The 14,747-nt window shown below is 41.2% G+C and overlaps 1 protein-coding gene, 1 long non-coding RNA gene and 1 other non-coding gene across 3 annotated transcripts in view; 2 read left to right on the forward strand and 1 right to left on the reverse strand.

Annotated features, from left to right (window-relative positions):
- SACM1L (SAC1 like phosphatidylinositide phosphatase) overlaps window positions 1-12,883 on the reverse strand; it is a 51,890-nt gene extending 39,007 nt beyond the window's left edge. The window contains exon 1 of the mRNA XM_019724057.3: window positions 12,692-12,883. Coding sequence (XP_019579616.1) covers window positions 12,692-12,723 — 32 coding nt within the window. The 5' untranslated portion in view covers window positions 12,724-12,883. The remainder of the gene's footprint in view (window positions 1-12,691) is intronic.
- A 120-nt stretch (window positions 12,884-13,003) lies between these two features.
- LOC109443546 (uncharacterized) lies at window positions 13,004-14,656 on the forward strand. Its single transcript, XR_002136701.3, has 2 exons — window positions 13,004-13,260; window positions 13,779-14,656. It is a non-coding gene; the product is annotated as an uncharacterized LOC109443546 (long non-coding RNA).
- On the forward strand, window positions 13,116-13,188 carry TRNAR-ACG (transfer RNA arginine (anticodon ACG)). The gene has a single exon. It is a non-coding gene; the product is annotated as a tRNA-Arg (tRNA).
- Window positions 14,657-14,747: the final 91 nt, after the last annotated feature.

The following is a 14,747-nucleotide window of genomic DNA, read 5'->3' on the forward strand; positions in this document are numbered from 1 at the left end:
AATGAAGAATATAGTACAGGGAATCAACAGTACATTAGATGAAGCAGAGGATCAAACCAGCGATGTAGAAAATACGGTAGCAGAAAACACTCAACCAGAACAGAGAACAGAAAAAAGAATCAAAAACTGAGGAGCGTTTAAGAGGCTTCTGGGACAACATCAAGCGTTCCAACATTCGCATTATAGGGGTACCAGAAGGAGAAGAGGGAGAGCAAGGAATTGAAACCTATTTGAAGAAATAATGACAGAAAACTTCCCTAACCTGGCAAAGGAAATAGTCATACAAGCCCAAGAAGCACAGAGTCCCAAACAAGATGAACCCAAAGAGGTCCACACCAAGACACATTATAATTAAAATGTCAAATGTTAAAGACAAAGAGAGACTCTTAAAAGCCACAAGAGTAAGGCAGTTAGTTACCTACAAGGGAGATCCAAGAATGACAGCTGATTTCTCCACAGAAACTTTGCAGGCCATAAGGGATTTGCATGAAATATTCAAAGTGATGAAAGGCAAGGACTTACAACCAAGATCACTCTACCCAGCAAAGCTGTCATTTAGAATCAAAGGACAGTTAAAGAGCTTCCCAGACAAGAAAAAGCTAAAAGAGTTCATCATCACCAAACCGGTATTACAAGGAATCTTAGAGGGACTTCTTTAAGATGGGAGGGGGTTAGGGATGGATGAAAAGGGGAAAGGGTTAAGAAGTACAAATTGGTTGTTACACAGTAGTCATGGGGATGCAGGGCACAGCATAAGGAATATAGTCAGTAATATTGTAATAACTATACATGGTGCCAGATGGCTACTAGATCTATCAGGTGATAGATGGGAATGGGGTTGGGGGCAGGGTGAAAAAGGTGAAGGCATTAAGCAATACAAATTGGTCGTTACAAAAGTCATGGGGAGGTAAAGTACAGGGAACATAATCAATAATATGGCTAAAAACTATGTATAGTGCCAGGTGGTACTAGTTAGAGGGATCACTTCCTAAATTATATAAATGTCTAACCTCTATGCTGTACACTTGAAACTAATATAAAATAATACTAAACGTCAACTCTAATTGAAAATTTGTAAAAGGGAGGAACAGATCAATAATACTGTGATAGCGGGGTACAGTGTCAGATGGTTGCTGGACTGATGGGGATCACTTCTTTAGCACAGGGAATAAAATCAGTAATGTGGTAATAACACTGTACAGAGCTAGATAGGTACTGTTGAATAACTATGACGTACACCTGTAACTAATATAATATTGTATGTTAACTGTATTTTAATAAATCTTCAAAAAAATGTAAAAAGACGAGTCCATAACAAGAAAAAAGCTTTTAATACAAAAAAAAAAAGTTAGCTTTAGAAAGACAGCATGAGGTGTTACACCTGCCATTCTTACTTTGCATAGCTACAAGTGTGAACAATGAAACTGCTGACAGAATGTACTGCGAATCAAGAGTTTTATTGTAAAAGTGACTGTGGTAAGAGGAATTCTAAAGATGTACCCCACCCCCAAGATTCCCATCTCTTGATTATCCATTCAATCTCAGTACTGCCCTGCGGACAGAATGAAGGTTACTAATCAATCGGCCTTAAAAAAGGGAGATTATCTTGGATTGTTGGGGTGGGCCCAAAGTCATCACACTAGCCCTTAAAAGCAGACCACACAAATGCAGCAGGTAGGGAAGGACGGATTTTAATCATGAGAAGGATTTGACAAGCTGTTGATGGCTCCTGAGATGTTGGGGCAACATGCAAGAACAGGAGAGAGGTCTCTGGAAGCTAAGGGTGGCTCCATGCTGACAGCCAGCAAGGAAACAGGGACCTCGGTCCCAGTCCCACGACCACAAGGAAGTGGATTTGGCCAACTCCCCGAATAAGTCTGTAAGTGGATTCTCCCCCCCACCCCGCAGTCTCCAATATGAAACGCATGCCTGCTGACACCTTGATTTTAGCCCAGTGAGGCTCGTGGTGGACTTCTGACCCACAGAAACTATGGGATATTACATTTGTATTATTTTAAGTCTCGAAGTTTATGGTAATTTGGCACAGCGGCAACAGAAAACTAATATAGTATTCAAATCCCCTATAGAATGAAATAACCTTCACAATAACCTCTGGCCAAAACACACCCATAAACAGACACACCTTATCTTCCTGGCACTAAGGAATGACATGCATCCCTCAATTCAGTTTTGTGATACCTGGTGTCAGGGTTTCTAAGTGATGAAACTTTTTAAAAACCAATTTTATTGGAAACTCTTTAACTTAAATGTTAAACCAAGGTTTTCCCATATTTCTTAATCTAAGCATTAGTAGCAATGTTTTCTTGACTGACTTGGGTATATTTTGAACACATCCATTTCTGTGCCATCCTAAGAAAAGATGATGCCTTCAAATTCTAGTAATATTGTATGGTTAAAAAAAAGTTACGGTCTGTAAACTCTTACAAACCTAGTCTGAATCCCAACTCCATGCTTACTATCACAAGTCCCTGAACAAACCACCGAACTTGCCAGCTCAGCCTTCTCTCCATTAAAAGAGGTAAGTGACAGGTAAGGGTAAATCACAGAATAAACAAGACAGGCCCAGCGCTAAGAACAGCCTCCACGAACGCACGCGGCATCACTATTCTACAAAATGACCTCAGACCACTGGGTTTTGTTTTCTAATTCTTCTGCTGTCTTTGGTCTCTTGAAAAAGCCATCGCCGAAGCTCCCACTCCGCTGCTTTAGTTTTACATCTGAGACAAAGTTAACAGGCTTCAGATAAAGTCTGAGGAGGGCTACACAGCTCTGAGCACAGAGTGAAGCCCACGGGTTTTATTACATCCATTTTCTTCATCTTGCTCAGGGGCCTACATTCTTCTAAGTTCACAGCTGTATTTGGTGGGACAGAGTTAGCACAATTTATTTCTCCACACAAATGGTGTGTTACTTCTTTATTAATGTTATTCTTAATATTAAAAGATGATTAATCAACATACAATTTCAGAAATCAAATCCCTCCACTTTTTAATATAATGCACAAAGCTTACATCTAAATAAACAGCCAACAGAGAAAGGCATGTTGCTTTCCCTCCTCAATACACTCTGACTACCTTTATATGAATGCATTTAAGCTTCTCGCCTGTAAAACTTCTATAATGAAAATAAATTATTTGAATTAAATCAATGAATTGAAAAGTCAACCTTGTTTCCACATACAAGTTTTGGTGTGTAACATAATACATACCTTTCAGGCAGTGATAATGTATTTATTGTAAAATCAAGTGTTTATAAGAGCAAAAGACTCTCCTAATTAAATTTTAACATATATAAAATTACATAAAATATATACATATAAATATATTTTTAAAATACTATACATGGAACAAAAAGGTATCTGTATTATAAGCAATTAAAAGGTCTTTCCCAACTTGGCATTTAAATTTAAAGTTGATCTGTAAAAGCATGAGAACACTGTTGAAATAGACACATATTAAAGACTTTAAATCATATGCAAAAAAATCTACAGCTACAGAAGCAGGCCTTTACCAACTGCTACACTCCTGATAATCACAAAGTTAATGAATTCACTGTGTGCTTAGAGTCTTTAAAATTACAAAGTTAGAAACTGAAATTCTTTTATAAGAAGATGAAACATACAAACACTTGCAACCTGGATAGACACACTTGAAATGAGAAGATCATTTCAAGTTTGTAACTGAAGTAGAATGGAACAGAAGCCTTCCACAGAAAAAGCCTCGGTATCCTTTCAGAAGACGAAATCTAGGGAGTAGAAACAGGTGGGTGCAGGCTGTGGGGCAGAGACCAACCATTCAAGTGCAGGTGTGGAAGAAGCAAGCACCTGGAAATGGTCTACTTAACAAAGTCGCCACAAAATCAAATTGCCTACGTGGTGAGAGCCAATGAAGTCAACTCCAGAGACTCGGCAGTAGAAAGCTGAACAGCCTGGAGAACTAGAGGGAAAAGGTGACAGGACTTGAATGGGGGCGGTGGCGAGTGAGGAAGTACAAAGTTTATATAAAGCGTCATCAGCTCCCCACCCAACAGTGTCCAGGCACCTGCCCTCCCTTACCTGGGGATTGAACGCTTAGAGCTCCGCACTCCAGGTACCAGGCAACACTAAGGACCCTGGTGAGAGCACCAAGTGAAGTGAAAAGACACAGAGAAGGGGGTCTGCTCGTAGATCGGCACAATCACCCAACCCTCTTCCTCTACCAGGTTCCCAGAATGCTGCTGGCCAAGCATCCCTGTCCCCAAAATCCCCATAGGAGCTTTGAGTTCTGTCTCTGAAGAAATGTATTGGCCCAAAAGAAAGACCTGCAACTGCTGGCATTTCACCACCACCACCACCACCACCACCACGACCCCATGAAAGAGTTCAGTTCCCGCACAATCCCTCTACAGGTCAAGCCACCAAGTGACAAGTCTTGACCCACAAACACACCTTCCAATCAATTTTTTAGTGCATTTTTAAACATGAAATGACAACTGAGGATCACCACGTATTTGAGAAAAGCTTCGATCACAAAAGACAGAGACCAAAACAGAAAAATAACTTTGGGTAAACAAACTATCCTGAGAACAAACTTCGGAACACCTTCATAATTGACAGCTTCACAGAAAAGACAGTATTCGTGAAATAAGAAAAGAGTGGTACAAAAAAAAAAAGAATTCAGAAAGCAAAAACATGTTCTTGGCTGAAAGCAGAAATGATCATATCCAACAAGAGGACTGGAAGATAAAATGGAAGAACTCTCTTTGAGAATAGAATAAAAAGAGCTATAAAACAAGAAAGCATAGGAAGAAAGAAAGGGGGAGAGGAAAAGGAGAGAGAGAGGAAGTGGGAGGTAGAAGAGGGGAAAGAGAGAGAGGCTGGATCCAGGATGTTCAACATCCATTTAGCAGGAATTCCAGCAGAGCACGCGAGAAAAAGGAAAGAAATTATCAAATAGTGCAAAACAAAACAAAACAAAATCCCTCAAACAAAAGACAAGTTTCCAGACAGAAAAGGCCCACCAAATAAATGGAAAACACACACACACACACACACACACACACACACACACACACACAGCATAAAACCTCAAAACATCATACAGAGACAATCAATCCTAATATTTCCAGAAAAGAAAAAAATCAAGGGAACAAAGCACTGAAATATTCAACAACTACACTCCTGGACTATTCAACAGCAAAGTCTTTAAAATTCTGAAGGATAATAATTTCTAAGTGAGAATTCTATATGTAGCCAAACTATCAAACAAGTGCAAGGATGGAATAAAAACATTTCCAGATGTGCCATGTCTCAAAAGATACCTCTCTCTCACTCTTTCTTAGAAAGAAGGAAAAGTTTGTTCACAAAAATGGAGTATATCGAGTGTTACACTTGGAATTCAAAACAGGAGAGAAGCGAAGGCAATTCTCACGATGATGGGGAAGGAGGTTCCAGGACAACAGCTATGCAACAGGCACGAGGAACAGCCAGGGCAGGTTAAAGCAGGGGGCAGAGGGTCCCAGAGGTAAGTCTCAGAGAAGGAAATAAATTGACAGATACCTGACATGTTTAAAAGGAATTTTATTGCTGCTACAGATACTTAAGATTAATTAGTGATAGGTACGTTGAAAAAAAAATAGTCAAGCAAGTAAAAAGGAAACAGGCACTTTTTAATTCCAGGTAAAACAGAACGTTTTTATAAGGAAATATAAATATACTATTGACTTCATTTGAACCATATCTACATAACCGTAACAATATGAACACTGACTACCTTATCATAACTATAATGAGAGGAGAGAGAGAAAGGTATAAAAGCTCATTTTTCATCTTCTGAAGTAGGAAGTTATTAGAAGACTAAAACTGAAAACCCCAGGAAACAGGCGCGTAAGCAGGTTGTTTCGAAGTGTGGAGTGAGATACTGGAAGAAATCACTTAAAAAGCAGAAGGCAACGTCCCTGGGGCAGTGGGATTTGGAGGGCAGAGGGGTGCTAGGGTCCTCTCTTGTCGTACGTTTTGTGTACGGTTTACTTTTAAACCACATACGTGCATTAGGTTAAAATAAAAATTAAGTTTAAAACCTGTGTTAAAATAAGAAAAAATAAGAGTAACTGTGGATCAACGCAGAGAATTCCGGCACAAGAGCCCTGGGACTTTTGCTGGATGTTCCTTACCTCGCAGAGAGACGCTGCTAAGTCGCTGGTGCTGCCTCCAGGCTATTCTGATGGCGTTACTGAAAATGGCCTAAGAACTGGAGCGATGAAGATACTAAGAGTAACTGCCAGCTAATCAACATTTCTAAGCGTAATGGTAAGGAACGGCTCAGAATCCCACTACTCCTAATAGCAGGTGTCACCCCAGCTCAGTCACCCACACATCCCCTTTGCTATCTTCTCCTTTCTCTCCTTCCAGGTCCCACCACTCTTTAATTGGCCATAACATTAATCTGAAGTACATTTATTTTATGAGGTAAATTTTATGTTAAAATTTTAAAACACCAGCATTAAGTTGGTTTTTATATATGACCCTTAACTAATGTTTTCTTTGGCTCAGTGACAGAGTAAAGAGAATTTAAAACATTGTTTTCCTTTCTCCTAAGTAAAGATCTTGACAGGTCAAATTTTAACTGGATTTGATGTTACAATGTAACTAATAAGAGGAGAAAGAGAGAGTAGTGTATCCTCTGATTAGAAAGTCTATTAACCGTCACTGAGAGCCAAGTTCTGCCTGGAGTTTTTCAAAATTAAGTAGTCAGCAGGCTATACTGAGATCTCAATGTAATAAATACATGGAAACCAAAACAAAAGACTTGATGATAATCAAAATCTAGGAGAAAATCCTCTTCCTACTGCAAAAAGAATGGCCTTCAATTGCTGTGATGTCTCACATTTCCATAAAACCCTCCTATTACTTATTTTATCAAACAGATTTTGGAAGATAAGGAGAGCCCCTCCAAGAAGATGATTTGGTCATTAACTAAGCTGTTGCTATCAAATCTCTCAAGTTCAAAGTAATACTGCATATTGAAAAGAACTCTGGACCGACGGTATCTAAACTGTTGGTGAGGTTATCAGAATCCAATAGGTATTAACTACTACCTCTAACTGAACAAGAATACTCCCTGGCTCCCTTCAAGACGGGGGATTTAGTATCAACCCAGAATTCTAGTTTCTGTTAAGATGACATGTATTTTGGGAGGTATTTCAAAATAACGTAATACTTAAATTTAACAATTACTTCCTATTGACAACTTTTGTTCGGTTGACTATTTTGCTTTTATGTATTATGGCCCAAGCATAGGCCAAAAAAGAAAAAGAAACTCCAGGGAACTAAAAGTTAAATTCAGCAAAGGCAATGCTCATTATTATATTTAATGTAAATATATTTAATCTTATAACCACCTGGGAGTCAACAGGTTTAAAGACTGTTTTTAAAAAAATTACCTTTGTTAAATTTTACGAAAGGCAATATATTCAATTATAATTTGAACATCAGATATTATTTTTATTTTCTTTCAGTATCGGCAATATGATTTTCTAGTGTCTGAAAACATACTTTTTCCCCATGTAACATTTATATATTTCAGACAACAATTAACCCCTTTAAAACCTTGTCAAATCACAATGACTAAAACTAATCTACTTCAAAAATATTACTCTTTGCTGATCTCACACCAATTAGAACGGCTCTTATAAAAAAAAACAAAAAAAAAAACAGAAAATAACAAATGTTGGTGAGGATGTGGAGAAATCGGAACCCTTCTGCACTGTTGGTGGGACTATAAAATGATGCAGCCACTATAGGAAAACAGTATGGAGGTTCCTCAAAAACTTAAAAACAGAATTACCATCTGATCCAGCAATTCCACTTCTGGATATATACTCAAAATAATTGAAAGCAAGGTCTCAAAGAGACATTTATACACCCATGTTCATGGCAGTATTATTCACAACAGCCAGAAAGATGGAAGCAACCTAAGTATCTACTGACAGATGAATGGATAAACGAAATGTAGTGTGTGTGTATGTATGTGTGTGTTATATTATTCAGCCTTAAAAAGGAAATTCTGACACATGCTACAACATGGATGAACTTGGGAGTACATTATGCTAAGTGAAATAAGACAGTCACAAAAGGACAAATACTGGATGACTGCACTTACATGATATACTCAGAGTAGTCAAATTCATAGATAGAAAGTAAAATGGTGGTTGCCAGAGTCTGGGGGACGGGTAATGGGGAGTTGGTTAATGGGGACAGATTTCATTTTGCAAGATGAAAGGAGTTCTGGAGACAGATGATTGTACAACAGCGTGAATGTGCTTCACACCAGTGAAGTGTACATTTTAAAATGATTAAGATGGTCAATTTCGTTTTGTGTATTTTACCGCAATTTAAAATGACAATAATAAAATTACTATTTACATAGAAGCATGGTGATTGTCATGTCACAAAACCACAGCAAGAACATATTTCCTCAAAAGTCTTACATAAGAATTAAATCAAAGTCTTAATGATCCAATTTACCATGTCTCTGGTTGAAAACACACAGGCATAACATTTCACTAATTGGCTAGCAAAAAGTAAACACTGAGATAGTAAAGAAGGGTCCCCTGGGCCTACTACACCCAAACCCAGAAGGTGATCCCACCACCCCTCATGCATCCTCCTTTTGGGTCCTGGCGGTCTCCCCCTCACTTAGTGAGTCCTTAGGCACCTCGTTTATGAGGATAATCTGAGCATCCCTCCATCCTTCTTTGCAGAGACAGATGAATAACCTTCATCACAGTATAGTTTAGTTTACGTCTGTTCTCAGGCTTGCATCACATTTGCCCGGACTGACAAAAACATGCTTTAAATGTTACCAATAATGGATTTCTATTGTAATTATTTTGTAAGTTCAAATGTATCATTGTCTAATATTACCCATGCTTACACAAATGATTTAAACACAAAAAAGGAGGTGCAAAATAGGGTAGAACTGCCTGGACATTTTAAAAGTATGAATTTTAAATTCTGAACAAATCAATATTGTTTTCTATATTAAAAGTCCGTACGGTCATGTCAACTATTCTTACTTATAAGTGACTCATTCCACACCAGACATATCTGAGGACTAAGTTGAGAGCAATCTGATAAGAGAAAAAAAAAAAAAAAAGGTAATTTGAATAATGCAGTGTAATGGAAAGATCACTGAACTCTGGGCCTGCTGTGTTCCAAGGCCAGTTCTGCCATGGCGGGGCTGTGTGACCTGACTGTGGGGCCAAGGGCAATTATTTCCCCGTCTTCAGCAATGACGGAGGATATATTTCAACCAGTGACCACACAGAGGCACTGGAAATACATTAATATACATGACTTAAGCCGCTGCTACTTCAAAAGAATACATTCCAAAGTACTCCAGACTATGTTCAATTTTTGAAGTGCTGGTAGGTTCTACACTGGAAAGTTCATTTTACTCAGGTGATTCATTGAGGATCTACTCTGCACAAGGTTTTATGCCGGGTACCCAGGAGGCCTCGAGAAGAAATCAATATCAAGGTGTTTCTAACATGTTCCCCATATTTGCAACCTACTGTGTTTCCCCAAAAGTAAGACCTAGCTGGACCATCAGCTCTAATGCGTCTTTTGGAGCAAAAATTAATATGACACAGTCTTATTTTAATACAAGACCCAGTATAATATAATATATAATATAATATAATACTCGGTCTTATTTTAATATAATTTTAATATAAATATTACTTTTTGCTCCAAAACACGCATTAGAGCTGATGGTCCGTCTAGGCCTTATTTTTGGGGAAACACGGTAGTCAGAGAAACAAAATATTTATAATGATTTTATCAATTATAAGTGGCAAAGTGAGTGGTTCAAACTGTGCTATGGATCATTCTCTCAGTTGTCTTGTCCCTGAGACAGTAAATACACTGTTAATCAACCCTAAGAGACAGAATGTGCAAACCATACGGACGTTCGGTGTGTAGTCTCTGTGACAGTAGACTGGAATGGCAGCTCAGGGAAGGGAAAGATGTGGGGGGAAAGGCTTCTCAGAGAAAGTGAACCTCTGTTAAGTATGTGGGGTATTTCATCTCCACTCTCTTTCAATCTTTATAATAGTGAAATAGTAATGCTCTCATTTTACAGATAAAAATCCGATTCAGAGAGATTAAGTAACATGGCCAGGACAGAAAGCAAGTAGCGAGGTCAGGATTTGAATCTAAGTGTGTTCTGACTAAAAAAAGCCTGAAATCTCTCAGCCTTACCATGGATGTGATCAGCGGGTAAAGAGGGGAGAGAGGAAGAAGGCATTTTAAGTAGAAGGATCAAAATAAGCCCAAGCTTGAAGCTGAGAGAGTTGCCAAGTCTGGTGGAAAGGGGGGAAAAGAAAGCATTGGGCAGTTATGGGAAATAACGTCAGGGGACAGGCTGTGAAGAGGCTAAACTACAGATGGCTAAGAAACGGGGACTTAACCCTACAGAACATAAAATGCAATTGGAGATTGTAAGCAGGGGAGCAGAGGATGACACCAGGGCAATTAGGAAGATCAGCTTCATCGCAGGAAAGGGATGGACTGGAGCAAATGTATGGTATAATTTTAGAACAAATTATTATTTAAAATGCCAAGCACTTCAATATTTAAATAAATCCAGTAGTAATAGCTTTGTACTAAAATATTATCAAACTGTCTCTTATATGGCTTTTAATTAAAACATATCTGAGGCATGTTTTAAAAAATGGCTATTATGTCCTACTAATTTTTATGTGGGTCAGAAACCACTTCCTCCTCCAAATGCATCTAAAAAAGAATATTCCTTAGATCAGAGGCCATATTTAAAAACCTTGAACAGCAGGCCTCGCAGCAGACAGGGTCAAAAAGAAGGAATAAAAGCAGACTCCAACTCACAACTTCCTTGGTAAAGAAAACAAAGTTGCAAACAAGTTGTATCTTCACATTTACAGAAGCACTCACGACTTTTTCTTCAGGGAAAAAAAGTTAAGGACTGACAAATTAGAGAATGACTTTCATATAACCTCAGATTTAGTCTTTTTTAGTCTTCGCCCAAATTTATAGTTTCCACTCCTCACACAAATCGATACAAAAGCATCAGCCTCACCACTTAAAAGGCCAAATTTCCTCTCTCTTAAGGATGCAGAGCTTTTGTGTCTTTAATCTGGGCTGGTGAATTTAGTGCCTCTTTGGCAGCTCCTCATAATTCTCAAGTTCTCCGACCCATTCAGTCTTTACTACAGGAAAATTCAGGTGCGTTCTGTAACCTAACGCTGGGCTGCCGCAAGCCAAGGCTCTGTATTGCTTAAACACATTCGAGACGTGGTGTAGGATCATATTATAACCTTTAGCAGCTATCAGATAAACAGCAATAACCTAATTAGCCAGCAGAGTACACGTGACTCAGGCCCAGCCAGCACCCTGGTCCAAGACACTTTGCAGGACTCATTCACCAACAAGGCGATCACCTTGCAAAAGGGAACTGGGAGAGAGAATAAGGCAACTTGGCCAGGAAAATCTGGAGGGAAGTATGCAGCTGGGGTTTTCAGTAAAGGGAGTGGGTCGAGGAAAAAGCCATCTGCATCTTTTCTACAAAATATCTGTTGAGATGACTTCACTCTCAGTTTTGCGTCCCTAACTTTAAATCGAAACTTCCAGCAAGTTAAGTGAGCTTGATGTTCTGGCGAGCAGCATAGGAAGTGTGCAAACCACATTTTGATATCTTCATATCCCTGCAAAGGAAATACCTAAGTACCAAGATATTTTAACTTATTTAGGGATGGACAAGCTCCTCAAAGATCACACTTGCTTCTGCTGCCATTCTCAGACTATGGCCACGGGCTTTTCGGTCTAGAAGTAAAGCATTAAACACACAGTGAATAGAACAAAGTTATCCACCACCAAGATGTAGGAGCCAGATGGGAACCGTAAGGGAAATTCATGTTTTTATTTATCCAGGAGAGGCCAAAAACCTCACAAAAGCCTAATTTACAACTCCAACAAACCAGAGCCTATTTCTCAAAGCCTCAAGAACGTGGCTTTACCGAGAAGTCAAGCTGCAGTGCCAACATTCTCGACATTGGCCTCTGGCTGTCAACCTGGACTTCATTTAAGAACCTGCTTTATGCTTGAGCTGTATAATATTTACAATCAAGTAAACCTTGCAGGACCTTAAGAGTATTGACCGTGCTCTACATTTTTTCTGCGTCCTAAAGACCGGTCAGGCGGGCTCCGATGCCCGGATAAAGGTCTGTCGACTTCTGTGTGGGCGCCAACGGGCTGCTATGGGTCCATCAAATAAGAAAAACTCCCTCTTCTAAGCAATAAGGACACATTTAGGCGCCACCTCTCTAACAAGAAAGTGGGGAGGCACGTGAAGGGCTGCAGCCAAACGCCCGGCTTGCTGGGAGCCAGGCTGCAGCTTCGCTCTCCCGGCCGTGGGCGCCGAGGCCGAGTGGGACGGAGAAAGGCCGGCGAGACTGTCGCTCCCGGGCCTGTGGTGACTCACGCGGGGCCTTGGGGCGGCCACGCCGGGCGAGGACGGCGGGGAGTGAGAGGCTCCTACACTCGGCCCGCGGCCCAGGGACAAGGGAACCCACCCGGGGGCCAGGGGCCCGCACCTGCCGCCCCGCCCGCCACCCCTTAGGCCCTTCCGGTCAAAGCCCTGCGACCCGCGGAACTCACAGCTTCAGCCGCTCGTAGGTCGTCGCCGCCATCCTGCACCACCACCGCCTTCCTCCTCTTTCCGCCGGCCCCGCCCCGCGCCGCCACCTCGGCCACGGCTCCACCGGTCACCCTGGCACGGCGGCCGCAGCGCCCAGCCTGGTCCCACCCCGCTCCACGCCCCGCCAGCCTTGCGAGCGAACAGGGGGCGGCGGCGGACAAACTTAGTGCGCGAGCGAGCGCACGCAAGAGACGCACGCCGACGTGATGAGGTGTGGTGCCGTGACGTAGCCGCTGCGGATTGGCGGAGCGCGCCCGCAGGGGAAAGGAGGGGCGTCTAGGGCTGTGAGACGGGGCCGTGGCGCCAATGCGATGGTTTCGCTGGGGCGCCTGTTGAAGGCGCATAAAGTATAATCTACGTTACAGTGAGGGTGTCGGTCGTACGGGGCCAGTGGCGCAATGGATAACGCGTCTGACTACGGATCAGAAGATTCTAGGTTCGACTCCTGGCTGGCTCGAGACGTACTTTTTTGCCATGGCTGGGTTTCATGTTCCAGGCACTTCTTGGAAAAGACTATAAAGTGTAAAGGGTAAACGTCTTGAATTGTAACGCGACTGTACCCGAAATGTCATCTTTTAAACTGTATTTGGAATCCGGAGTTGTGTGACGTGGGTAAACTGCACAGCGCCCTGTGGATGACGCATATGAGGAGTCTCGGTGTGCGGGGCACATTTAGGACAACACCCCCGGAATGGTGGCAGTTTGGGTGGGTGGGCGTGCCGTGGCCGGAGGGCAGCTACCCGGCCACGGAAAAGCGCACTGAAGGCGCAGTTCTGGCCTTTCCCCGGCGGATCAGCAAGTCCGCGGTGACACGCAGGGCGGCGCAGTCCGTTTCCCCGCAGCGGGTGGGCTCCAGCTCTGCGCCGCGTCGGAGCAGGAGCCGCTGCAGTGCGGCTGCGCGCGGCCGAGGGGCGCCGAGGGGCGCCGAGTCTGCAGCGCTGGCCTGTGAGAGCTCCAGCCCCCAGTGCCACCGAGACACCTTTCGGTGTGGGTGTTTTTGCAGTAAGAAGACCCAGGTAATGTAGTATATTGCCCCCCACTTTATAGGTGCCCGTCTCGAAGACCTGAGAAGGCCCGAAACATCTGCGGCGCAGGGTGGACTCGAATCCGGGGAGTGGCTGAGGCGTCGAACACCGTCCGTTAACCAGTCACTCAGTTGATCAATTCATCGCTCCACTGTGTTTTCCTCCTAAGAAAATGATAGAAAAATCTGTAAAATAATTATAAATATAGAAAATTATTGGGAATAAAAATAATGCGAATTCTCATTCCGAGATCACTACTAATACAATTTTTTTTTCCTTACAGACTTTTTTTTTTCCTTTCCACTTTTTAATAAGGATCTACCAGCACGTGTATTTTTCCGAATTGGGAGTTGTCCCAGAAATGTTTTTGTGTTCTCATTTTGCCCCTTAGCTTTTTTGCCTGAGATTTAAGGTCATTAAATATTCTTTGAAGGTATCTCATTAGAGAACTAGATATTTTAAGCATTACTCTTTTGTTGGGAATTTGGGTTGTTGTCAGTTTAACACTTAAAAAATAATGCTGTGTTGAATCATTTCGGATATGTCTTAAAATTTCTAGATGTGGAATGATCAGGTGGACATTTTAAAGATCCATTTCATGGACATTTTAAAGACTTGGTACATGTTTTCAAATTGCCTTCCAAAAAAGTTAAATACATACTTCCATCAATATCTGTTACTTGCATGCTAACCAACACTGAGTATTACAAATTTCGTTATGATTTTTTTGCAATTTTCATAATTGAAAAACAACTTCCTTTTACTTATATTTATTACTTGATGTACATATTTTCTCTTGATGTGTGTATTCAGTGTTTTCTTATAGGTTTGTTAGACTTTTTAATACATAAAGGATGTGAATGCTTTGGCTATCAAATACATTGCAGTCTTTTCCCAGTTTATTGTTTATCTTTTCATTTTAATATTTTTGCACCTAGAGTAATTTTCACTCATATGTTCCAACCTACCAATATTTTACTTTATGGTTTCT

This window comes from Rhinolophus sinicus, chromosome 5 (genome assembly GCF_057876585.1).
Source record: "Rhinolophus sinicus isolate RSI-liver-muscle chromosome 5, RSI-T2T, whole genome shotgun sequence".
Lineage (NCBI taxonomy): Eukaryota > Metazoa > Chordata > Mammalia > Chiroptera > Rhinolophidae > Rhinolophus > Rhinolophus sinicus.